Genomic DNA, 27,189 nt, shown 5'->3' with positions numbered 1-27,189 from the left:
TAGAATATAACACAGACGGACAGATAGGCAGACATGGATATAGACAGATAGATTGGCTGGAAGGATGGACAGACATACAGATGCTATGGACAGAAAGATATAGATATATAACATGACTGAATGGATAGATAGAAAGACAGACGGTCAAAGAAACAGATAGGTTAATAAACTCAAACTCTTGATTGAGACCTCATTGATATCAGCTAATCACGAGGCCATGGCTCTAACCTAGTGCCTCTTTTTTAATATTCTCTGTTTCTGTCCATGTTCAATATCTTCAATATTTCATTCTTCATTTCTACAGCTCCCTCCGACAAGTCAACACAGATTGTTTACATGTTCTGTTGTAGGTTGCCATTACGAGCCATTACCGGCACAAATGACTCCCAGCCTGTCAAACACTCACACTTTACACACACTCACTCTGCAGAGTCATTAGCTGTGTCAAAGTGGAACACACACTCGATGGCTGTGTTTATAAGTGATTAGGTGTGTGCTGGTGTGTGTCCACGCTGAATAAACGCCAGCGAAAACATGCTCACTTGTGCATTTTTATTGTAATGAGGGTCGGTGTCAAGCCTGAATATACTTTTATGGCAGCATTCAGGCACATTAAAAGACTGAGATATGAATGGAGTAATCAAAAGAATCATAGCAGGCTTTTCTTTGCTCCAGTTGAATGAATGCATGTTCACAAAGTTTGGAATTTAGAGGCATCTAATTGGGCTAGTTTTGTCATTTTGAAGTATTAAACTCACTTTACTCTAAGTTTAATAACTATTAGAGGTTGTTTTTTGTCCTTACCATCAGCAACAGACATTTATTAAGCTTATACTTGTGTCTCTCTCTTGCTCTGCAGATCACACCTCAGTAGGTGGGTTGGGTGATAGTTTCTATGAGTACCTGTTGAAGGCCTGGCTGATGTCTGATAAAACGGACACAGAGGCACGCAAGACGTACGATGATGCCATCGAGGTGAGGGCTGCAGGTTACAAATGGCAATTTTTGTGTTTCGTGCTGCATCAGTTCATTCTCTCTTTCTTTCTCTTCCTACAGGCTATCGAGCGCCACCTCATCCGTAAGTCCAACGGTGGCCTTACTTTCATCGGGGAGTGGAAAAACGGCCACTTGGAGCGTAAGATGGGTCACCTGACTTGCTTTGCTGGGGGCATGTTTGCCTTGGGGGCTGATGGGTCGCCAGATGATAAAGCTGGACACTATCTGCAGCTCGGAGCAGAGATTGCACACACCTGCCACGAAAGCTACGATCGCACTGGTTAGTGAATATGTGAGGGGGCAAGAGAGAGATGAAGGGTATAAAAAAATGCATGAGATCTTTGGACTTCAAATCTAATTTGTAGCATGGTGTGTTGCCATGGTAACACTACAGGTTATTTTTAGAGTATGGCATTTCTATTTCACACAACTTGACTGAAAGACATTGATGGATTGCAGCTTAGCCACAACAGGCTCTCAGACAGATAGTTTCACGTTTATAGCACCATGAGAGCCGAAGGTTCAACTAATAGTACTGAACGCATAAACCTTTTATTGTTTGCAGTGCTGAAGCTCGGCCCAGAGGCCTTTAAGTTCGACAGTGGGCTGGAAGCAGTGGCTGTGAGACAGAATGAGAAATACTATATCCTGAGGCCTGAGGTCATCGAGACGTACTGGTACATGTGGAGATTTACCCACGACCCCAAATACAGGCAGTGGGGTTGGGAAGCAGTGCAGGTCAGCATCTCTTTCCAGTGATAAAGATATATGGTATACACACACACACACACATAAAATATATATATGTATATACATGTGTGTGTATGCAATGCAAATGTTTATTAATTTGGCTTTTTTACTGTAATATGTAACAAATCACTGTAGTGATTCAAATTAAGATGCTTAGCTGGAAAATCTATTTTTACTGGATGTTGAATATTGTATAAATATTAAGTTCATTAAATATCCCAGGAAAAGAGTGCCTACAACTAAATATTGGATATTAATTTTGGAAACTGCTTTCTGAAATTTTAGTTTACTGGCAATTGAAAGGAATAGCGCTAGATCATGACAGTGATTTAATTCTTTAAGATGACTATTTTTTTTAAACTGCGCTTTCCTGTAATGTCTCATCTCTATTTTAGGGACTTTCTCACGTCAACCTTTAAAATAAATGGTCATCCATATTTCATACTCTGCATTTCTAATATTAGAATGCCTGTATTCAATAAGTACTGGATAATAACTGGATTGCAATGTTTTATTTTCATTCATTTTTTTACAAAATAAACTAAATTTTTAAAGTCTGCCATTTATTGGTTAACAACCATAACATGACAAAAATAATCACCTTATTTTGTCAGCCAGATTTTTAATATCACTGTCATTCAATAAGAGAACACAAATCCAAAATTCTGTCATGAAGCTCCAATGCAGTCCAATAGGTGTAACTCAATCTGACATAATGACATCATCGTATGGTGCAGCTGATTGGTTCTTTTTATATCCGCAGCCAATGAACTTGCTGCTCAACATTCAAATACTTGGCTAGTGCTTGCTGTAGCAGTTGCAGCACGCTTCATTAACCCTCCACCTTCCCCAGCTCCACCTGTATAAATCTGCTACGCGGTGATTCATGTATGCTATATATGGGGGTTATTTCATATGTGTTATATGTGCAGCAGTAGTACTTGTTACATGCTCACAGCAGCATGTTGTGGATGTATTGGCCGCAGCAGCAGCATAGCAGATCTATTCTAAGACCAAACACATGAACATTAACATGTACATTACCATGCCAAACCCTCTGAGAGTTGTCATGATAGAACTTTTTTGTTGCCTTTGCAAAGATCACCAGCACAAAGCTAGGGCACGAGCAACACAAACAGAAGTTTAACTCACTTCTCACAGGGCTGGTATCTCCAGCCATCAGAGTTCAGCCAGATATCAGAGACAGAATAAGGTCAGACGGTGTATACGGCACAGGATGTTCTTAGTATCTAAACCCGTATCTCATCACTTTGATATCCATCTGTAGTCCCAGTCGATCTATCGGTGGCATCTTTTTGATACTCGTAGTAGTCCTGTACCTCTTTATCCGTATCTGTTTATCACTCTGTTTTTTTGATTTATCCTTCCCTTTCTTATCATGTCAGTCTTATTCCGGCCAGACCTGGACTGTGTTTTTTAGGGAATGTGTTTGTGTTTCTAGAACAGTTTCAAAGTGCTCTTGAGAATGGAGCGTCATTGTTTTGTCTCTGATTGGGTGTCATTGTTCTGCCGGTACAGTACTGTTTCACTGCAGTTGCAGCTTCTTTTGATGAGCCGCTGGGTGCCTGGGCTCTTTCTCTCCTTCCCTCCCTCATTTTCACTCTTCCCATTTCTGTAGAAAGAGAACAGAATAAAGCTCACTTGTTCCCAGTCACAGAAGTTCTTTCGTTGCTATCAGCTCTTTTTTCCTTTTTGTCTAATTTTATCATTTTCTGTCTCCAGCTCTCTCTGTGCACCTCTTTCTTTCCAGAATCTCAGGGTCTCACCGTCTCTTCTCTTTGCGTTCCTATCGCTGTTCTTTGTGTAGATAAATGGTATTGTTTATGTTTGGTGTGCACTCTCATCTGCAGGATTAGTTAAGATTTTCTCACCAGTTCTACCATATCTCATGTGAAGTAAGATGGTCAGTTGAAGGTGAATGGCTTCAGTTGGATTTTTGCTGCTATATAACTGCTATAGCGTGCACAGATATGTTGTTTTATGGCGGGAAATAATGTAATTATGTCTAGGAATTATATAAAAATTCATGCAGAATTAGCTTATAACCAGTAAATGGCTGATATAAATTGGGGGGGCGGGGGGGCATATGCCAGTGTCGTCATTTTATCAATTTGATTGAAAGTTTTAACTTTTTTTCTTTTCTTTAATTGTTTACATTTGTTTAGTTGACTTTTGAAGTTTGGGCATCTATGGTTTATATAAAAAACAATAAAACCCTAAAAAAACTAAAGTCTGTTGTTTTAAATGCTACGAGTAAATTTAGGCATCATAACATTAGAAGGTGCAGTATGGGAAAAATGGAAATTCATTTTGAGATTTGATAAAGATTATACTCAATAGTGTGGTTAAATCATTGTTTTTAAAGATGTTTGATGATCCAAAGGCAATCTAAATGGAAAATAGAGGAAATGAAGCTGCAAGTCTTGAGTGAATCTCTGTTGAATGGTTTAATAGGAGGCTGGATCAGGCCAGCTGCTGTTGCGTTATAACCGTGTGAGGTGAGTCCTCAGTGTAGCAGCTGTTTCAGGCAGATCTGCTCCGGGTAGGTGAGCACATCATGCCATGTTTTCCTGGCACGGATGGCTTGCATCACTCCTGCCTGCAGAGGCTGGAACAGCACTAATGGAGCATTATTTGTTCCTGGAGAACAGGGCCGGAAAAATAGAGCGGCTTCGTATATATTCTATTTTTGGCTTGTCATTACTGCGAGTACACAGTTATGCATTGATTTGATTTGCAGTCATAAAGTGGTGATTAGGACAGGGTTTTACTTGATATAGCACATACTGTATAGGCAATCTCTCTGAGCTAAAGCACGGGAAATGGTACATCTGGAACTGAGCTAGCCTGAGTTACTCACCAGTTGGATGGAAACTTTATTAGAAACTGCAGGACATTACATGGTTTAATCAAATTTAAGAACAATAGTCTGGCCCTCGCTGTTGTAAGATATGTGCATAATTCAAATCAAAGACATAGTCATGACTCAAGCATCTTTTAACAACCTTTACCATCAAAAGTTCATCTAAGGTGCCGGGATCATCATCTTTCACCTTCACCATTTTTCACAAAGTCAATTCAGTTGTGAAAGTAAATCAAAATTCAGAAAAATTAAACAATGAATTAGCTGTCATGGGGACAAATATAATATTATATATACTCCACTGTTCAAAGGTTTGGGGTTGGCATGTTTTTTTTTAAAAATATACAGTAAAAACAGTAATATTATAAAAAATTTAAATAACAGTTTTCTCTTTGAATATGTTTTAAAATGTAATTTATTTCTGTGATGAAAAGCTGAATTTTCAGCATCATTACGCCAGTCTTCAGTGTCACATGATCATTCAGAAATCATTCTAATACGCTGATTTGCTGCTAAAGAAACATTTCTAATTATTATCAGTGCTGAAAACAGTTGTGCTGCTTAATATATTTTATGCATCGTTGCTGAATAAGTATTCATTTCTTAAAAAAATTATTTAAAAAAGCTCTTACTGACCCCAGACTTTCTCCACATTTTCTGCAGGCTATAGATAAATACTGCCGAGTAAGCGGAGGATTCTCTGGTGTTAAAGATGTCTACTCCTCCAACCCCACCTACGATGACGTCCAGCAAAGCTTCTTCCTGGCTGAAACGCTCAAGTAAATATCATTTCATTTAACAATACAATGCTGAAGCTGAGTTGCAATAGTAGCACAAACTGTTTTAGTTCATTGAGCAAGTACATGTTATTATTTTCTGTTAATGTAATAATGGTCAAGGTAACTATGCAGCATAAAGCTAGCACTGTGAAAAGCAGTGACTATTAGCTAAACAAAGTGGGATTTGCAAAGGAAATAGGAGTGGAAAGACAGCCGGTCATTACTGCCACCTGCTGGTGTCATTGAAACACTGCAGTTTCCCATTGCCAAATGTGTTTGAATCGGATCCGTGACCCAGTTTGCTATAAACATCAAGTTAATTGTATGATCCTTATTTGTGTGTTTCTGTAGGTATCTCTATCTACTTTTCTCCAGCGATGAGCTGCTGCCTCTTGAGAACTGGGTGTTCAACACAGAGGCCCATCCTCTGCCCGTCCTGCACCAGGGCAACATCACCCTGCCTGGCAGCGAGACCCAGCGGTAGAGCGGACTCACCGGGAGGGCGCTCGCCCCTTTTCTAAACGCCTCCCTCCTTGTGAGAAAGACAGCAGCTGCCAGTGCAAAGGAGAGGAGAGAACTGTACCCACCATCCACTGTCTCCTCCTGGACTGTGAATCATGGGACTGCAGTGAACGGAGGGGACCGGAACAGACCCAACTCTCTTTATCTATGTCTCTCTCATATATTCTCTGAAGGACAGACTGCCGGATCGATCATGTGTGTCTCTCTCTTGTGGTCGCTGGTCTGACACGTCCGTGTACACGGTTACACGCATTGACAGACTAAAAGACCTTCTGATATGGATGTGCGTTTCACACTGGGAAAGGATTTTAACAAGTTCATTCGTCCCCCCCCCCTTTCTCGCTCTCTAATTTGGTGGCATTTCATATCATCAGTTCAGCACTAAATCAAAATGATGGATAAATGGTTTTTGGACCAGACCGCCTTCAGAGCCTTTCACTCTCTGAGCTGGGCTTCTGGAGATGGCAGATGTTGGATGTGACCTCCTGTGAAATCTTTCTCCAGCTGAGGCTAAATTTAGGCCAGAGGCACCAGGAATGTTCTTTTCTCCTAGATTTCTCTTCAGTCTCTCCGATGTCTCTTTGTTAAGGTTAGCGGGTAAAAAGGGACACATGCTGCTATCGAACAGCTGCTGCCTGTGACACAGTCACCACCGTCATTCCAGAAACCTTCGCTTTCTGCGTCTTTCCATTCCTATCTTTTTTTCCATCCATTGTGAATGCCCAGAATGTCATTCATACTGCATTCTGGATGGGCTGGTGTTTGGTTTTGCATCACAATGAATCAACACTTGAAGTAACTGTAACTTGTGGAGAGAAGTCACAGTGCTTGTAGATGCTAATGCTCACGGCAGTCAACATTTGTTTTCATTTGTCGATGGTGCCGCTCTGTTAGACCAGACCAGATTCTTTCAACAGCCATGATTTACCACTAATCGTAGCCAACGAGGTAGAGATTTATATACATGGGGTTAAGACTTCATAAATACACTGTGTGCCCTTTACAAGAAACCCAGAGTAAATAAAACACAAAAACAAGTGCAAGGATTTTAAATAGCATTGCATAACAACTAAGCCCATGATGTAAGATGTTCGGAATACTCCTGAATGCTTTTTTGTCATTTCAGTTTCTAGATGTGTTTTCATTAGTCAAATGCATATCTCTGAATATTTCATGTGAGTTTTAACATGACTTATTCAGTCCTGGGCTGTAAACACCCTGAACATGTTTTCTGAAACACGGTGGTGGCAGACAGATTTCTGAGATCAGATGATTAAACACAACCTGCAGCCAATCATATTGAAGTATTTTGTTTGTCTTTATTATTATTTTTTTGGGGGGTTGAATTTACCTTTAATGAATATTGATTAAGTCTCTTTGGAAGATGTGCTCAGCCTTATGCTCTCAGACTCAAGTTTGTTTTTTGTTTTTTTAATCTTCAAGTGTGTAAAATGGTACAGCCACGGAAGATTTCATGTAGTCGACCAGGAAAGGAAAAGCGAATTATTTTCTCATCTTGGATAATGAAGAAACTGTGAGAATCAGTCTGTCAAAAAGACTCGAGCACCATTGATGGGATGCTGGGGGCCATCGATCAGCTCCCATTAAGGGTCTTTCACTTTATATCCTGTCATTTCAGTTCCTCTGTTTCTGAAGATCTCATCCGAGTGTGAGGGAGATGTGTCCTCTCCTCCCCTCTAGATGGCAGCAGTGGTGTCATTTCTTTTCTTTTCTCCCAGTATCATGACTTTGACTTAATGGTGAGTGAAGCCCAGGCCAACACTCTTCACTGTTGTTGCTGGGTGGGTTTTGACAAAGCTGTGTTCTGTATCTGTATTTTTACTGAACAAAAAAACAATAATTGTAAATATGTTTAAAATGCCACATAAATTCAATAAAGATGTTACAAAAAGTGAACGGGATAAAACAAAACAAGCTTTCATTGTCAGGTCGTTTCTTACTAATTCATACAAAAGACTTGCAGCGGATTTCATAGTTCACTTTAATAGTTCCCCCCAGTTATGGAAAACCTACAGATATCAGGGAATCTGAAATTTGGAATGTCAAGATATTAACATTTTTTAGAAAGAGCCATAAAAGCCCTTCTTACTTTAAAACTTTACTTGAATGCTAAAAAAAAAATAAAGCAGCAGCAAAACTTTTTTCAACATTGATAAATGTTTCTTTAGCAGCAAATCAGCATATTAGAATGATTTCTGAATGATCATGTGACACTGAAGACTGTCGTCGAAGACAGTAGTGATGCTGAAAATGTGCCATTGCAGGAATAAATTACATTTTAAAATACATTCACTTAAATATTTTTTTTAGTATTAGAAGTAATATTTCCCAATATTACTGTTTATACTGCATTTTGTTAAATAAATGCAGACTTGGAGAGCATAAGAGACTTACAGTCTCACATACAGCTTATTATATTAAATGGTATATTGATGTTTGGCTTAAGGAAATACACTAATGTGATCTCTTAAAATACATATTTTTAAATCTTTATCCATAATCATGAATGAGTGGAAACATCCTGGAAAGTCACTGGTCTAAAGCGTTGGTGACCTTGTGCGTTTGTTCTTAACACAGCCTATACTGTACATAGATGGAATCTAGTTACAGCATGGACATTTCAATTATTTCTGCAATAATATTAATGATAGAGGCTTTATCTGTTTGTTTTAAGGCCATCATGCTGCTTTGATCTTGGCAGCACACATTGATATATTATAGGTCATGGTGAACTGGTCCTGGCACATTACCCCTGTTCTCAGTATTCACGTCAGTATTCAGTATTTCACACATGTGAGCTTGTTGTTATTCTCTCTCTTTAGCAGCAGCAGATTTGAGGGCAAAAAATGAGGGATATCTTTTTTTTTTCTTTTTTTTTAAGCTGTCCTCTGTCATTGCGCTGTCTGGACTGACAGGACAGAATGGATGGCAAAATCTGGAGGCAGAGGTCATAAGCTGGGTGTCATTTGCCCTCTTTCAACAACCCTATAGTGACACAATGTGACCTCTGCCGTATCAGATGCTGAACAGTGAAGGATTTCTCCTTCCACGCCTACAGTTGTGTCCAAAACTCTGAGACCACTAGTGGAAATCCTTGTATTTTACTTGTAAAATTTAATGCAAAAAAGTTTTTGAGTTTGCATGAACTTCACAAGTGCAAACCCTGATGATCATGTTCTCCAGCATGATATGAGAATGATCCAAAGAGTAACTTGTGCTTCAGCAGAAGCAAGAACAAATGTTGAATCTTATGTACAGATTGGGTTTCATCATGTCTAGTTTAGGGTCAACTTAGGCTACAGAGTCAACTGCTGCTCAGTGGAAAGCAGTGAGCGATAAGCTGGAGAAACTGGCATGTTGCAAGTGTGTGGAGCAAAAAAAAGCACCAAGGTCACTGTGAACCAGGTAGGTCAGTTGGCAGCTTCTACTAATGATGGCCAAACGATTACACGCGCACACAGAGAGAGAGAGAGGGTGTACTGAGAGCTCCAGTGGCTCATGAGAGATTTGATTTTCAGAAGAGCATATGGAGCACTAGTTATTTTAAGCATCTGCATGTCATATTTCTAACTTAAAATATAACTTTCAAAATCATTCTGATAATACACTGACTTCTAGTAGGGCCAATGGGTTCTGTTTCGTTCCTACACTCCCCGTCTGTTTTGCGAGTATACTTCAGTTAAGTGAGCAGGACCAAAAGTCGATCCAAATTCATAAGAATACACAAAACTGCAATCAGTTGCTTTAATATGCCGTACTCTTACCTTTACATACCCCTTACTGAAACTTTTTTTTTGAAGAAGAAGAAAAACAGAAACTGTCATTGGTACATCATCCTGTTGGTTAGTTGCATACTTCTGTGTCTGCCTGCTGAAGTGGCTGCTTGTGTTTTTCAGGTCTGCAAAACGGAACTGTGAAAACAAATGATCTTATTTCTTCAAGCAAATACAGCGCTGCTCCAAGCTGTCCAACTGAATGGGATGCTATGTTGCATGTCATTTAGTATCTTTACAAATATTTTCTCCTCTGGATGTGTTGTGTTTCTGTTGTATAAAACACATTTTAAAACTCAAATTACAACATGGTCACAGCCATTTAGTTATCATATGTGCCAATATTATTTTTGAATGATGAGCTACCTAAGATGATGTTGGTTATTATGCCTGATCTGACCTTTTTGGTATAAAGCTCATCAGTCTTAAAGTGTATTGTGTGTGATAGTACTAAACTGGATTTGCTTCAGCATCCAGTTTTAAATTGGAAAGGTGCGACCCAACATAGTACCAAAATTTGGTGCAACATTTAATTTAATGAAAATGGTAAATTATATAATATTTGCAAAAGTATAATAATGTGTTGGATTATTAAATTCACAATACCATTAAGTTTTTGTGGAGTTGCACCACGTGATACTGTATTTACAACCGGAAATAATCTTGTCTTGTCATAATGTCAAATTTTCAGATCATTTAAGTGATTAACCTTGACACAGTTATGATGGTCTATGGGGGTTCTCGCTGTGATATCACTTCCTGTTTTGTGTGTTTTGTTTCCAAGCCACATGGCTTTGGATTGGTGGATAAACCAAAGAGTTAACAGTTTTATTAAATTTATATTTTCAAAGAAATTATAAAGATAATTTTTACAGGAATTTTATTAATCTTATTAATTGCATTTTAATATATTTTTGATTTAATATAATTTATTTTTGAACACTTAAAAATGAATGCCATGTCATTGCACCATCTGCCTGATTGATAGAAACAATTTTCCCAAAAATGACATAATCTGTCATAATTTACTCATCTTCAAGTAGTTCCAAACCTGTATACCTTTTTTTTTTTTCTTTGGAAATGTCAGTATTTCCCCCCCTCTATACATTGGAAGTCAGTGTGCACCTAAACTAGATTGGTGGATAAACCAAAGAGTTAACAGTTTTATTAAATTTATATTTTCAAAGAAATTATAAAGATAATTTTTACAGGAATTTTATTAATCTTATTAATTGCATTTTAATATATTTTTGATTTAATATAATTTATTTTTGAACACTTAAAAATGAATGCCATGTCATTGCACCATCTGCCTGATTGATAGAAACAATTTTCCCAAAAATGACATAATCTGTCATAATTTACTCATCTTCAAGTAGTTCCAAACCTGTATACCTTTTTTTTTTCTTTGGAAATGTCAGTATTTCCCCCCCCCCTCTATACATTGGAAGTCAGTGTGCACCTAAACTAAATAGTTAACATAATTCTTCAAAATATCTTTTGCGTTCTGCAGAAGAAATGAAGTCGTACAGGTTTGGATTGACATGAGCGTGAGTAAATGACAGTATTTTCATTTTCGAGTGAACTTTGCCTTTAGCTACTGTAGCTTCTACCAGCTGACAGGTGAATTTGTCCCTCTGGTATTAACCAGGACGCATGGGACCCTTTGCATTGTGTTTATGTTTTTCAGGAGCTCTGAATTTTAATCAATAGTTCCCAGAGGGCTGCTGAAGTCACGGGAAGGAGAGGATTATGAATGTCACCATGAGTCACCGAGCTGATAGACAGGGGAAAAAACAATTGCGTGGACGTCCGCAAACGTAGTGGAGTGTTTAATGTGTTAATGGCTTGTATGTGCGTGTGCGCGCATCCTTCAGTGTGTTTAATGTGTTAATGGCCGCCGGTTAACCGTCCGTAGCTTGGACAGTGAGTCATTTCCACTTGGCGCTGAGCCCAGCTGCAGCAGGTGGCATTGCCACTCCTCACAAACTAAACGGTATTCACCTTTCAACAAAACACTGCTTCATTTCTACTCGATTCAGCGCTCTCTGTGAAGTTTATTTATTCTATTAAATCCATCTGGGAAAGAAAACGCTTGCTTAGCCTCATAAGACTATGTATTGTTAGATATTTCTCAAAGGCTGTTCTTGATTGATGATGAAAGAAATCTTTGACGTTCAATGTGTTCTCATAGTCCATCAGAGGATTGACAGATCATGGTCAGGTCTCCAAAAATTCGTAAACTTCTGGATTAAATGTATTAAACGATGAAGTAGTCTTAGATGTGACAATCATTGTTATCCACTGGGCTCCATGTGATGTTGATGCCAAACATTTCTGATAGAGCTTTATGAGAGCTAAGTAATCTAGAATCTCTCTTTTTCTCTTGTGCTTATGACTCTTGACTTTTTTTTTTTAGGTCATCAAGTTTACTAACCAGCTTGGGCAGTAATAACCCAGATGCTTTTAATTTTGTACATACTGATCACTGAAATAACTTTCACTATCTTATGTAGCACATCTTTCATGCTTCATGCTCATTTTAATATGTAAATGCATCATCCCATTTGGACGAGCTTCATACATAATTACGGATTCGAAAAAAACATCTGATGCGAACCCTTCATATGGCAGCTTAGCTAAAATAAAACTTTGCTTTGCTGTCAAGATTGGGAATTCAATTGAATGTGTAAGATATGGTGCACTTATTCCCTATAACAATCTTTAAAGTTGATTTCTGTGTGTGTATGAATCAGCGTGGGAATGATGCTCCCATCATAAATGTCAGTGACTTTTTTCTTATCTCATATAATTATCTACACGTCCTCACCATTGACGTCATGTTAGATTAACACAAAACTGTTAGGACAGTCCCTCATATGCAGTTTCTAATTCTCTGTCTGTTGCTGACTCATTCTCTCTTTCTCTTTTCTAGGCCATTCACAAAGTCATTGTCGCTCAGACCCAGCACACAAAACTGGAGTTTCTTCACATGATGCGACTGAACAATCATTTCCTGTTTCGCTTTCTCATGTAATTTATACCCACATCATTGCTAAGAAAAGATTCAGAAGGAAGCAAACAGACCGGAATATCCCTCCCTCATATTTCCACTGGAGGCTGCACTAGGTCCGTTGATTTACTCCGCAGCATCAGTGATGTAGTGCTGCTTTCCTGTAGGGTTTCCCCAGATGTGCTTTTATACCCACTTACTAGGTTACGTTTTACTCCCTCAAACCCACAGTCCAATTTCACTGACACACCAACGCGGCTCATTCTTTATGGACCACTCAGTGTCTATATGTATGTAATGATTATTAGAGTTTCTTGTAGATCCAGCTTTTCCAAAACAAATATTAATTAGTGTCTGTTTTTCTCACAGTTATGAAAGACACTGCCTACAAAAGAGCATTTGTGTGAAGGGTATGTTTGTGAGGGCCAAATTAAAAAAAAAAATGTCCTCAGAAATATAGTGAATTCCTGTTCAGAATGATTTTATAAGAGGTTCTCACGAAATGAAAGGCTCATGAATTGTTTTGCTTGTACTTTACTGATGCAGGCCTACTGACATGAACAGTTTTGTGTCAGGATTAGGGCTGGGTTAGCCTTAAGCTAAAAAGTATGTAAAATCACTGTGTATATGTGAATAATTAAAAAAAAAAAAAATCTTTGAAGTCTGTCTAGTATCAAGACCTTATTAAGATGCATTGTAAGTAGAGTTCTGATATTTTGTAGGACTCCTAATCTTGTTTTATCCTTTAAATTCTTACTCTGATTGTTTTAAAATGATCATGGGAATCCTGTGCACGTTCTATATTAATGATATTCTGACAAGGTTTTAAGCCATTTGGTTTAGACATTACTTTTAAGTGAATCTTTAGTGTGCGTGATTGATCAATGCTTTTTTGGGGGGATTTGTTTGTATGTTTTTCATTGGGAATAATGTTGAATTAGTTGAGGAGCAGCTGAGTGTCTCTCAGTATAAATGCTTCTGTTTAGAGTTTGTTTGTCATTCTGGAAAGCCTGCGAATCATCATTGTTAGCTTTTCTGTTGTGAGACCAGTGAACCTAATGTTCTTTAATTACATTGTTTTATTTCAGTTCAGGCTTATCTAACTAAATATTAACTGTTTTTTATTTATTTTTAAAGAGATTTTTAAAGATTTCTTTGAGTCAGTGAAATTGTTTTTGCACTTGTATTTTATCCCAGGAAACCGCATAGATGGCAAACATGGCCTCAGCCTCATCCAGCAGTGAAAGTGAGTCACAAAGCGTGCTTACCTGGGAGCAAGTGAGCCGTTTGAACGACGTGCTGATGGAGGCCGTGCCGGTTCACGGACGGGGCAACTTTCCCACCCTGGAGGTCCGTCTGAAGGACATTGTACAGATGGTTAGGAACCGTCTGGAGCTGAGGGGCATTATGGTCAAAGATGTCCGCCTGAACGGCTCCACTGCCAGCCACGTGCTGGAAAAGGACATTGGCTGGAGCTACAAAGACCTGGACGTCATCTTCAGGGTAGACCTTCCTCGGGAAGAGGAGTTCCAGCTCATCAAAGATGTGGTTCTGAGCACTTTGTTGGACTTTCTGCCAGAGGGGGTGAACAAAGAGAAGATCACTCCCATGACCCTGAAAGAGGCCTATGTCCAGAAGCTGGTCAAAGTGTACACCGAGCAGGACCGCTGGTCCCTCATCTCGCTGTCAAACAACAACGGCCGCAATGTGGAACTTAAGTTTGTGGACTCGATCCGGAGACCGTTTGAGTTCAGCGTGGACTCCTTCCAGATCATTTTGGACTCGGTGCTGTCGTACTATGACTTCTCCGAAAACCCCATGTCTAGGCACTTCCACCCTACTGTGGTCGGGGAGAGCGTGTACGGTGACTTTGCCGTGGCTCTGGACCACCTCAGGAACAAGCTCATCGCCACCAAACGGCCGGAGGAGATCCGCGGAGGCGGTTTGCTCAAATACTGCAACCTCCTGGTGAGGGACTTTAGGCCCACGGATGAAGATGAGTTTAAGGCCCTGGAGCGCTACATGTGCTCACGTTTCTTCATTGACTTTCCCGACATTGGTGAGCAACAGCGCAAACTGGAGGCTTATCTGCAAAGCCACTTTGTCGGTGAGGAGAAGAACAAGTACAACTACCTCATGATCCTGCGACGGGTCGTGAACGAGAGCACCGTGTGTCTCATGGGACACGAGAGGCGGCAGACGCTTAACCTCATCTCGCTGATGGCGTTTCGCGTTCTTGCTGAGCAGAACGCAATACCTGATGCGTCCAGCGTCACCTGCTACTACCAGCCGGCTCCGTATGTCAGAGACCTGAACTTCAACAACTACTATGTGGCCTCTTGTAACCAGTCCATTCCAACTTGGTTGCCTTGTAACTGAGACTCAAAGATGCTTGCTCAACAAAATCCATGAGTTGGCCAGAAAGCCGGATATTTGGCCGTAAGGGATGTTTCCCTCTGTAGGCATAAAGGATATTTAAAATGACAAGTGTTTCCTTTTTTTCTTTTTTCTTTTTTCCCCCCCTTTTAATTCCTTCTCTGCAGAGGTGCCAAGACATTTCCAATTCAAAGTGATATATTTTAGTGATTGAATTATTATTATTTTTTTACTTTAATATTCTAACGTTTCAGATTTGTTTGCTCTCATCTCTGTCCCTGATCTGACTGAGAGATTAATAGTTTTTTTTCCATATTGAAGAGAAACAATTCCCATAGTGCCTTAATATACTCTAACCTTAAAAATGAAGGAAAATGCATATTGGGACAAATTAATATTTTTCCTGTGTGTAACAAAATAAAAAGACCAAAAAGAAAAATAATGTTCTTAGAAATTTGGAGGAGAGAAAAAAAAAAAAAAAAAAAGGCAAAATTAAAAGAAAGAAAAATGAAAAATGTGAGCACAGGTGAAATAATAGGTATTTTAGGACTTAAGTTATCAGGAGTTTTTTGGTACACTGGTGGGCAGCTAAATTCTTTTTGTTCTCAAATAGAAATGTGAACCGAATCATGTTAAAGTATTCATAGCAATGTGCTTCAGATTGCTGTGTAAGTGAATACTGAAGACTTCTGTGTTCCACCGTATGTTTTTGAGAATTTGTGTCCTTTATAAACTAGTTCGGTATTGTTAGTTACAACGAAGGTGAGACTGAAATTGAATTTGGTTGCAGCATGTACAAAAAGATACTTTGTCCTTTTCCCAGCAGCTCAGAGCAGTTAAACAGTCCATTTTAGGAAGATTAATGAAGATCCTCAGCTCTAGTCGTTAAACCTTCCGTCATCCCTTATTAAGATTGTGTCTGTGTTTAAATGGGACAGAGAGGTCATGCTTGTCCATACAAGGTTCAGCTGTTGGACAATCTGTCCTCCTGAGCTTTTTGCGGCCATTAGAAGACTTAGCACTGCCACGTGTAACAAGACCTCCAGCTAACAGCCTAGCCAAGCCAAATGGTGTCACAGCGCTCTAAAATTATCCCTTCCTGCACCTCTCGGGATGTGCCTTGAATGAACAGCATGTGGGGCAACTGTCTTTCTGACTAGCATCACTGTAGATGAGGGGTAAAAGCTAGTATGTCACAAATCCTTTTCTGGTAATTGAGGGGTTGCCGTAGCTGAAGGATATACCCGTGCTCGTTTAAATGGACAAAAAAGCATGTCAGTGTGGATTCGTTTCCAGTTTTGGATCTAATCGATGTTGCTGCTTTTGATCTTTATTGGGCTTCGATGTCTCCTGTCTTGGTCCTTTGTCAGTTAATGTGATGTTATTGCTTCAAGGCACATTGCAATTGTCAGTTGCTTTTTGTATGTTGGACAGTATTAAATTGTGAATGTCTATTCTTGCATTCAGAGAAGGGTAGTACTCTGCTAGCTGCTCTTACGTAATGGCCGACAGCTGCCCCCTGCCCCTCAGGTTACCTCTTGGCCTCGCTCACGCGCTACAGCTCCTGCTGCTTCAGCTTGTACAAGCACATGCGCCAGATAACCATGAGAGCCACGTTCCTTCTCTTATCTGCGCTCGCAGACTTCTTGGGTAAAGCGAGAAGGGTCACATGGCCTCCCATTCAGTGGGTTACACCCCAAAGCGCATTGAGCTGGAATGGATTTTTACTCGTACATTTAGTTTTGTATTTTGGCCCCACACTTTTTTTATTTTTTTTTTCTCCAGTATTTTTGGGACATGCAATGTTTGAACCAGCAACACTGCACACATGTGCCTTTTTTCGTGATGACCCATTTGGAATTTGAAGACCTTGTAGCTCATCCTCTCTGGTTTCAGAATAATTTGGTGCCGTTAAATTTGACATTTAAGTCTCATGTCACACCTTTTTCTAATTGTAGCTGTCTAGTCATTCCAGTTGTTCTGAGTCATTGTCACGTCTTTTCAACATCACCCTCCTAACCAAAGCAAGTACTGTGCACTACACCGCATTCTCAAAACCTGAAAAAGGCCAAATTAAGAACTCATGTCAATGAATGCACTTTACAGGCCTTGTACTCTAAAGCTAGTCATCATCACAAGCTATAAGGTGCCCTCTTTTTTTTATATATGGGGGTGTCTCAGGGACATGATAAAGGGCTACAGTGTGTCTTGAGGGTAACAACTCTTGTTCCGCCAACTTCCTGAAGAGTGAAACCGTTTGAAAAGCATTGTATTACTAAGGAATTTATAAAATGTTCACTCATCAGGAGCAAGTACTTTTGTTTCAGAACTGGTTTTCTTTTTTTCATGTGTGTAAAATATAGTTTATGATCTGTAGTGGTTGGCTAACATAATCTCCGCTTAATCTATCCTTTTTTTTTTTTTTTTTTTTTTTTTTGATTGTGTGAGAAAATGAAAAGAAAAGTGCTTTTTATCTTGTCCAGATGTGCTTCACATAGATGAGGCCTGGCGTGATGAGGCTTGGCTCGTTTCCTTTTTGAAGTCCGTGTAAAGTATGTTTCTTGAAAGGGGAGTGTTCAAATGGGAAAACATGCTTTTGTGTTTTTGAATTCATGTTCTGTTCTTTTTTTTAATTTTTATTTTCTTTGTCCTCTCTGTTAGCTGTAATTCCATGTTACCCTTTATTCAACAGACAAAGGTGTTGAAGCTTTTGTAACGCAGCTCTGAATGCATCTGTGACTGTGTGTGCAGGGGAGGTCCGTTAGATTTGGACATGCTTGTCTTAATGAAGATTGAGGCCTTTTTGAAGCCCTTTTGCTATGTTGCAAGAAGAGGCTTTCAGCAGATTTGGTTTGTTTTCTGTGATTATTTGTTTTGTTTGTCCGTGAGGATGGTAATGATTGAGAGTTTAAAAGAAATGGAAGTCGCACTTATTTTGAAATGGTTATGTCGGCGTGGTGATTTATGATGTAGATTCATTGTGCCATTTTGTTTCTCAGCACTTTTACCTCACTATAATTTTCCTTTGGATGAAATTGAGAACAAGGAAAATGTGTATCAAGGGGAAAAATAAAGTATTGAAAGCCCATTCTTTTTCATGTTCTTTTCTTTGAAATTAAAAATCCAGTGGATATTTTCAATAAAATTGTGTACTTTTCCTATAAAATCTTTAATATAAAAAAAAAACTTCAAGCGTTAGTCATAGCAGTTACAGTAGATTTGCGATGGAGGAACACTTTTATTCCAGTGTTTCTCGTAATGCTGGAGACTGATCGTTTGTGTTTGAATGATCCAGGTTCACTGAGGTGTTTATTTCCAAGGGTTCTCTGGCCCCTGTGCTGTTCGTCTCCGCTGCATTGCTCCACTGCCCTTAAAAGCACAAGTATGAATCAGCAGTCTCTGCCGCAGGCTCGAGCTGCTCTCTGTGGCTGATATAGATAGTCCTGATCTACATCCATCACATGGGCTAAGAATTCAAATCTTTTAATTAGCCTTTACTTGTGTGTGTGTGTGTGTGTATATATATATTTTGCGCTAAATGACAATTAAAAATGTTAAAAGCCTCTCTATTTACCATTTATCCTGACATTGTATTACGGTTAACAAGAAGCTGGTTATATAATGTAGCACGAGATCTGAGCTTTAAAACCTCTATCTAGCTGTGAAGGGACATTCCCTGAATGGTTTCTGCTGACAGATAGTGTTAAGGATCAACATACTATTAAATGCATCAAACTTCCTTGTTAGTGTTCCTTGTGATATTTAATTAGGACATGACATTTAAATTAAAATGATCTATTTAATAAATGTGCCTTTTTAATGTGTTCTTAAATTTTTATAAGGTGGTTAGTTTAAAAAGTCTGAATTAAAAATGTATGTGTATATACTTAGTATTTTTATTAGTACTTAGGTTATTTATTTTAAGCTTCAAGGTAAAATCCTGGTTGTGATGCCTGGTAGAAAAAAAACTGGCAAGTGGAATTCGGTTCATTACATTTCCATGGTTGCACTTAATTGTGCGCATTAACAAAATGTTGTGGGAGGAATTGTTTTTAAAGTTCACTTGGTAACATCTGGAACTCTCCCATATTCCATGCACTCAAATGAAAGGTAAAGACATGCATGTGTGTGGGTGTGTGTGGCTGATAATCAAAGGCCCAGGACCGTTAGTGTGTTCACTTCACACAAGTCCCGGTGCTCAGTCACTGGAGTGAAAATGGCTGGCAAACAATGACTGATTTCTGGAACAGTGCTGATAGAAACATGTAGAGGGAAACAATGAAAGCACAGCACACAGCACAATCTTTATGTAGAGAATCCCCTCTCTCCATTCTCTTCAGTACTATCATTTATTAGAGCCATATGGCTGAGAGAAAGTTCCCTGTTTGAAATGAGGGCCATTTGACAGCGCAGAGAACAGCATTTTTGTTTTGTATAAAACATGCCAGGTTTCTGTGCACACAGAGGTTATGCTGAGGAGAGCATGTTTCTTCATAATATTTATGCCTCTTGGCAGATCAACTTTTAATTAGTCTTGTTTTATTTCAGTGAAGCCTTACAATACTCTAAAAAATTAACACAGACTTTATTCCCACAAAACTATCAATCAAGCTGCTGTGTTCGGAGTTGTTTTCATGACTCTGAAATGTCAGTTTCACAGGCTATAAGTCTTACGTAGTTAATATATAATGTATGTAATGGTCACCGCTACTGAATCAGGAGCAGTTAAAAGAAAAGATAAACACATTTGTTTGTCATCCTTTTTGTGATATGTTGAGCAGTACACAGAGAATATTCCAATGGCATTCTTCGTAAAGCTGTAGAGGTTCCACGGGGGTTCAGCGTGATGCTCATGTTGTGCTACATAAGCAGAAGGTGCAAGTGGCAAACTTATCAATCCTCTGAGAAATCAAGCAGCTTAAGCAAACTGTCTGTCCTGGCCAGGAAAGGGGCAGGCTGCTCAAACACTAACAGCCTGCATCAACATCTTTCAAGAGGTGCCATTTATAGGAGCTCAAGGTCCTGAGAAACAGGTGAGAGATGAAGGAAAGGATGCCAGATGTTCTTGTGGCTGAAACAGAGAGAATGAGAGACGTAGGGTGGGGTAAGGGGGAGTAAACTCTACCGAAGCTGGGTATTTTTTGACCTAGTCTGTAGCATTTCTCAGAAACAATTTTATTACACCTCCCAAAGTTCCTTTGCACCTCCCCCTGGTTTGACGGTACTCAGAAACACGCTTTTACGCGGAGTCACAAACTCCATATGATTGTCTTCAGGAAGATCTAAAATGTGAATGTACATGCTTAAGTAACTGACAGCAGTGTGGCATGATAGTAAACATTTGTAATTAAAAAATACTTAATCATATTGTTATTGTTGTATATTACAGGGGAGACCAGGGTCTTGTCACAAAGAGTAATTTTGTTAATTGTTATTTTGTTTATTGGTTAAAGCAATCCTTTTTGTTACGTTTTATATTTTTGCTGCTTGATGATGCTTAATAATCATTAATGTTTTTGATTCATCTTTTTCCCCCCATTTTTTGTGTGTATATACAAACATACATACATATGCAAGGTAAGCAAGGTAAATTGTCACAACAAACTAGACATTGAACAGCCATATTGTGTGTGTGTGTGTGTATATATATATATATATATATATATATATATATATATATATATATATATATATATATACTGTATATAAAATTGCAAAAAAGCATTTCATTGGCTGTTCAAGGTCTAGTTCATTGTGACAACTTCCCTTGTTGCGTGGTCAGTATGCTTTTATCTTTTTCTTGGCAATAACAGTGGAAAATTTCAGTTTCTATCAAGACTTTAAGATATGCGTGTAAACTGATGTTCAAAAATAAACTTAAAAATACATATTGTCTGGAGTAAAAGTGTGACAGCTAACCCTAGTCTCTCCTACATGCAGTGTTTATGCCATTTTATTACTTTGAATATTTGCAATATTAATAATTTTTGCAATTTTTTTTCATGAAATTGTCATAAAATAAATGAAAAGATAAAAAAAGATGCTAAAGGTATCATTTGCAGTGAGTGGCAGTTTTAACCATAACTGGACTAATAAGATACTCAACAGATTTCTGCATTCAGCCACTTCCTGCATGTCTCAGTCTCTTGAACCCCTGACAACATGCAATGAGATACGGTCCGGATCTAGTTTCTAAACTTAAAACCTCATTTCATTTTTCTAATTTGATTTATATCTATGAACTCGTCCCCGATTCTGCAGGCACGGAAAGAAAACTCAGAGGTTTGGAAATTAGTTTTGATTTAATTTGCCTCGCTTTTGTGGAGTTACAACGTTAGATTCCGTATATATGTCAGTCAGTAAAAATGACTTACTGTTTGCTTGTATGTCATCCCTGAAGATTCCTCATCTTGCTCTCGCATTTCAAATAAACATCTTCACGCTACAACATTTCGTGCGTGAACGATATCATTTCCCAGAAACATTTACAGTCAGAATTTTACAACAAATGGATCCGTGTAGATAAACAATGTAATATTCTATTATGAATCAACAACCCAGAAATGTAGGAAGTGTGTTGCTGCCCCCCACTGAGCAGTGATATTCACAGCACAGTGACCCGCTCCTGCCCTCCAACTTCGCCAGTAACAGACAAGAGCAGTACAATAAACAGATGGTGTGCGCTAATCAATGCCATATTTTCAGTTCCAGCGCTGATAAAAGAGAGCGAGCGTTTGTTCATTCACCCCAATTAATCATCATGCTGCCTATAGGGCCAATCAGGGGCGGACTTACCAATTAGGCAAAGGTAGGCGACCGCCTTGGGCCCCCAAAAGCCAAGGGCCCCCTAAAATGCTTTTCATATAGGACATATGACACGCGAACGGTTGCAGTTTACGGTGTTTATTACCACGATAACCGTCCGAGTCTGTGATGCCTGCAGGTGTACGGCACTGTGAGTCAAGAGCGCTCAGACTGACCTGAGATTTGCCCCGCAAACATTTCAGCAGTTATTATAGGCCCGTAGGCCTATTTCTGTCGACTGAACCAGCCATGACATTAATTATGAATTTATCAGTCTTTTGCATGCCAAAGTCAATTTCTGCATGGAAATATGACGCCAGATAGAAGCAGAAAATCGTGCTGTACGCACTTTCATGAGATCGGGTTTGCCTACAACAATGAATTTGTTGACTATTTTATAAATGGGAATACAACGAATTCATGACAATGTTTACATTCAAGCTACCCGTAAAATGTATAGTGAAAAGTAGGCTACTTTAAAAGCGTCTGAAACGCAATAAAGTAATTTGAAAGCTGTTTTTAAAGCATTTGCTGCATGGATAAAAAAAAAAAATAGGCTAATAAATTATTCACATATCATACAAAATTGCGTTGCAGCAAATCCTTTAAATTTTAAGGTATTTAGAACAGAGCAACATAAAAATCTGAAAATATAAGCATCTAGGCTACAGTTATAGGACAACATTTTACATATATGCCATTATAATTTGTGGTTTATTTTTTAATTGTACGGAATTTTTATACGGAATTATAAAATAAAATGCAATTTATAATCAGGCCTGTTTTAGGCTTTTCCTTATTTTTATATTTTAGACATCCATCAATTATGGTGATGAAAAAAAACATTTCTCGCCATCTCCTCGCTGGATGTGCCTTTAGAGAGAAATGCAGGGATTACATAATGAAAGAGTTTCTATTTTCGATTTGAATTATTTCGTTTTAAAGTAATAATTTAAAGCTTTCTATATAATTTGAATCATGTCTGTGAGGCAATTCGCTGAGTTTAGAGATGGCAGAAAGCGTCTGATTTCTTTATTTTATAAAAGCATAACGTTTTGTTGATATTGTGAGTGCACACAAATAAAAGTAGACCCTTTACAGTTATGAATGATGTATTACTCTTACCTTTATGAGCAAAAATGACGGTGTATCCACTGAAAAAAATGCAAGTGATCGCGCTGGGGTCTCTGTGTCCTGCAAAGCGCGCTTCAGCGTCCACTCTCTGCGCAAACTATTGGATACAGCGCACATTTATCTAGGTTTAACGTTTAAACATTGTTATATGCTTGAACTGTTTTATATCTATAGATTTTATTTTAGTCAAGTCGTGATGATTTGAGAAGGCTAAATTGATCAAACATATGCTCACTGTCTGCCGCTGGGTCGTTACTTTAAATGCGTAACGTTAATTAGGCTATGTGAGTACTGCTCATGTCTGAAAATAATAGGTTATATGAAAAACAAAATTATTTTACATAAAAACATTAGGCTATAGCTTATATTTATTTAGTACATTTTTAAATTAATGTAAAAACTAAAATGAATTGTAGAACTGAAAGTATTTTTTTTTGTGTGTTCAGCACGGTGCACGCATTTGAATTCGTGACGGGCCGAGAACCACTGGGCTAGGGCCTATATTTGAGACCCGTGCAGACCCGTGCAGGGCTTTAATCCACTTCATCCAAAGCTGTTTTGTTCTCATCTGTGAGCATGCTCTTGGTATATGTATTTTAGGTGTGTAAATGTATAATTGCCTTTTCATTATTTTTTCAGTTTTATTTAAATTTGTAGTTAAAACAACTAAATGTATTTTAAAGTGTAGAATTAGACAGCCTTTTTGCACAGGCTTACGCTGAAAACAACAAAAAGGAACCTCCAGGTTGATCTAGGAAAATGTGTGTAAATGTATAGGGCCCCATTCCTATATTTTGCCTGGAGCCCCAATTCACTAAATCCGCCCCTGGGGCCAATCAGTCGGTTTCATTTCATACTGCTTAAACCGGATCGCTTCAGTAGGCTATATTTCTCTCTGGATCACAATGCTTTAGTTACTGCAAAAATAAAGTCATATGTCCGGTAACATTGTGATAAAGAACCATGATATGATAATTTACATTTAAAGGTATAGTTCACATAAATGTGAAAATTCTTCTATTCTTCTAAATTCTAAGGCAAACGTGAAAATCTTCATACTCACTATTACTACAAGGTGAACTATTCCTTTAATATTTTGTGTGCATGACTCATGTCCAAACTAACTAAATGATTGGAAAACACTTGGAACCCAGAGTGAATGCAGTTAAATTGCATGACTATATGAATTTATAGGGTAATTAATGCATTTGATTAAATGGTGACTGATGTCAGGAAGGTTATTTAAGGACAGCTCACGTAAGCCTACAGACCAGCCAGTGATGATTAGGCACATTGTCATGTCTCCATGTCCCAGATCCCCCTGCTGATTCCTGATGGTGTTGTCATACTCTGTCTGATTCACAGTGTAATGCCAAAACAACCTTGTCCAGGTGTTTCAGTTCAGTGCAGCTCTGCTGACCCCTCAGACATGGTGAGCTCTGCTGAAGACGGATTCATTTTCCTCACCACACGCGCCACCTCAGAGACACTGGACTGACTGCTGCCTTACCAGCGCTGCTTAAAAGATTAAAAACAAACAGCATGACAGAAATATATCATGTGCTGTTGAACCAGTCCGACTGAGAATATATGGATGGACATGAAATAGGCTGTCCACTCAATTCAACAGAGTTTTAAGATTGGGAAAGGAATTGCTGCAGCTATATGGAAAGGTGTAAGAGATATTTTACACAGACTCGAGGCTGTGACTTAAAGTGTGAGAATACGTTTGGATTTAGAACCGATCATGTAGTGCAGTAAGACAAGTTTTTTTTTTTCTTCAAAACAAAAATATAATGAATATAGTGATGACGTCATTACGCCGGATCTGGGTCAACGCCGCCACACGCTCGCGGCATGATACTGTCGTGAACGCGTGATATATGGATGGACATGAAATAGGCTGTCCACTCAATTCAACAGAGTTTTAAGATTGGGAAAGGAATTGCTGCAGCTATATGGAAAGGTGTAAGAGATATTTTACACAGACTCGAGGCTGTGACTTAAAGTGTGAGAATACGTTTGGATTTAGAACCGATCATGTAGTGCAGTAAGACCAGTTTTTTTTTTCTTCAAAACAAAAATATAATGAATATAGTGATGACGTCATTACGCCGGATCTGGGTCAACGCCGCCACACGCTCGCGGCATGATACTGTCGTGAACGCGTGTCCACAAGTGACACAGTAGAGATGAAAATGTGGAATAAAGTCGTTATTTTTGTTTTCTTTGCGCAAAAAAGTATTCTCGTAGCTTCGTAACTTTACAGTTGAACCACTGACGTCACACGGACTACTTTGTCGATCATCTTGGTACTTTTCTGGACCTTGAAAGTGGTAGTTACCTTGCTGTCTATGGGAGGGTCAGAGAGCCCTCAGATTTCATCAAAAATATCTTAAATTGTGTTCCGAAGATGAACGGAGGTCTTACGGGTTTCTAACAACACGAGGGTTTTTGAAACATTTTTGGGTGAACTAACCCTTTAAAGAAAAAACACTTGAGACATAATTAGAAAATAAAAGGCTGCTTTTAATCGAAACCCATTTCAAAAGGCTTTCAAACTGAAAACACACTCGATTATACGTAATCAGGGATTGAAATTAACTTTTTCACTCACCAGCCAATTTGGCTACCCTTTGACATTTAATCAGTCAATTATAATAATAATACATTTATGCTGATACTAAACAAATGAAATCAGTATCAACAAAATTTATCTTTGCAGAAGTTCCATACGAAGTGGCATTTAGATGCATTTACACATGTTATTGCAGCTTAGAGGGACATGGAATGCTTTAACCTGCAGTAACAAATGCATGAATAATGTTTTGATATTTTAAACATGAAATTTTGAATACTGACATTTTTTTGATATTTTAAACATGAAATTTTGAATACTGATATTTGAAATAATTAAAAAAATGAAAAGATGCATTAGATGTAAAATTAAAACAATTAAAACCTCCAGTAGGCAGCAGCAAGTCACTGTCAAGTGAGTCATTGCGGCTGATCCGAATCATTTAAACGGTTGATTCATTCAGGAACAAAACACTCTCATGTTGCTCAGAGACACAAAACAGTGCTGTGGCTGTGTTTGGAATTTATTTTTGTTGGCGAAATAGAGCAAAAGCACGCATGGTGTCTAAAACGTAAGTCTCTTGATATTAACTTATTGTTTATCCCCCAAACTCAAACGTCAAGCTACGCCTAATGTAACCATGCTGATTTTTTATTTAAAACGGCACTCTTCGTGTGATATTGATTAACTATATGAAATTATATAACTATATACATTTTCTGCCCCCTTATCTTGAATTATGTGATCATTCTTAATGCATATTAATAGACTGAATCATGCACTGAAAGAACGCACTCTAAATGCCTACGTGCACTAAGTTAATGTACGTTAGTTACTTATGCGGATGCATGCACTCTGTAGGTGTGTTTTGTTTGGTGTTTGCAATATTCTCGATAATGTAATGAGTTCAGTATTTGCGCTAAACCTGCACAGATTTGGCTTGCACGAACTTCCCCAAGAAATTAATGAGTGAAAATAACTTACAAAAAGTAACCCGTCAAATTGGCTAGTGATTTGACAGCGTTACCCACCACAGCTGATTTTTACCCACATTTGGCGGGTTGGCGGGTGTTAATTTAAAACCCTGATTATCACCAATCACAATCAGTGACGTAATACATCAATCTCTGTAAAAACATTTCTATATTACCCCTTCTTGGTGGCACGCTAAGTTTTCTGTACTGCAAAAAAGCATAAATAGGAGACATCATGATTCAAAGAAAGAAAATAAACTACAACAGGAAAAATAGAAAAGTACAGGTAAAAATGTTAAACATGATTTAAAAGTTTGCCATTTTTTCAATGCTAAATAATTTTATTATGCAGTACTAAACCACAAGCAAGCTACTTTTACTAGTAAAATAGTTGACTATTAAAATAATTATTTATATAATTTTAATAGTCAACTATTTTACTACCATTTTACAATATTTTTTAAATATAAAATGTTGTAATTCCATTTGGTGCCAACAGTATTTGGGAAACCTGGGGGGGGGTATTGGAGTGGTGTAGAAATTACATGCTTTACCTTCAGGATTATTAAACATTAATAATCAAAG

General features: G+C 38.3%; 2 protein-coding genes across 2 annotated transcripts in view; both read left to right on the top strand.

Annotated features, from left to right (window-relative positions):
* Positions 1 to 7,863, top strand: part of LOC107569377 (mannosyl-oligosaccharide 1,2-alpha-mannosidase IB) — a 56,602-nt gene extending 48,739 nt beyond the window's left edge. Inside the window, exons 7-11 of the mRNA XM_016255457.1 lie at positions 860 to 975; positions 1,057 to 1,276; positions 1,562 to 1,734; positions 5,294 to 5,409; positions 5,761 to 7,863. Of these exons, the coding sequence (XP_016110943.1) occupies positions 860 to 975; positions 1,057 to 1,276; positions 1,562 to 1,734; positions 5,294 to 5,409; positions 5,761 to 5,893 (758 nt within the window). The 3' untranslated portion in view covers positions 5,894 to 7,863. The remainder of the gene's footprint in view (positions 1 to 859; positions 976 to 1,056; positions 1,277 to 1,561; positions 1,735 to 5,293; positions 5,410 to 5,760) is intronic.
* Positions 7,864 to 13,937: 6,074 nt separating this feature from the next.
* LOC107569365 (protein FAM46C-like) lies at positions 13,938 to 15,430 on the top strand. The gene has a single exon (XM_016255452.1). It carries the CDS (start codon positions 13,948 to 13,950, stop codon positions 15,115 to 15,117), a length of 1,170 nt encoding a protein of 389 aa, XP_016110938.1. The 5' UTR covers positions 13,938 to 13,947; the 3' UTR covers positions 15,118 to 15,430.
* Positions 15,431 to 27,189: the final 11,759 nt, after the last annotated feature.

The sequence above is a fragment of the Sinocyclocheilus grahami genome, unplaced genomic scaffold (genome assembly GCF_001515645.1).
Source record: "Sinocyclocheilus grahami isolate Dianchi unplaced genomic scaffold, SAMN03320097.WGS_v1.1 scaffold28.1, whole genome shotgun sequence".
Lineage (NCBI taxonomy): Eukaryota > Metazoa > Chordata > Actinopteri > Cypriniformes > Cyprinidae > Sinocyclocheilus > Sinocyclocheilus grahami.
Note: the sequence above shows the minus strand (reverse complement) of the source record. Positions and strands in the feature narration are given on the sequence as shown.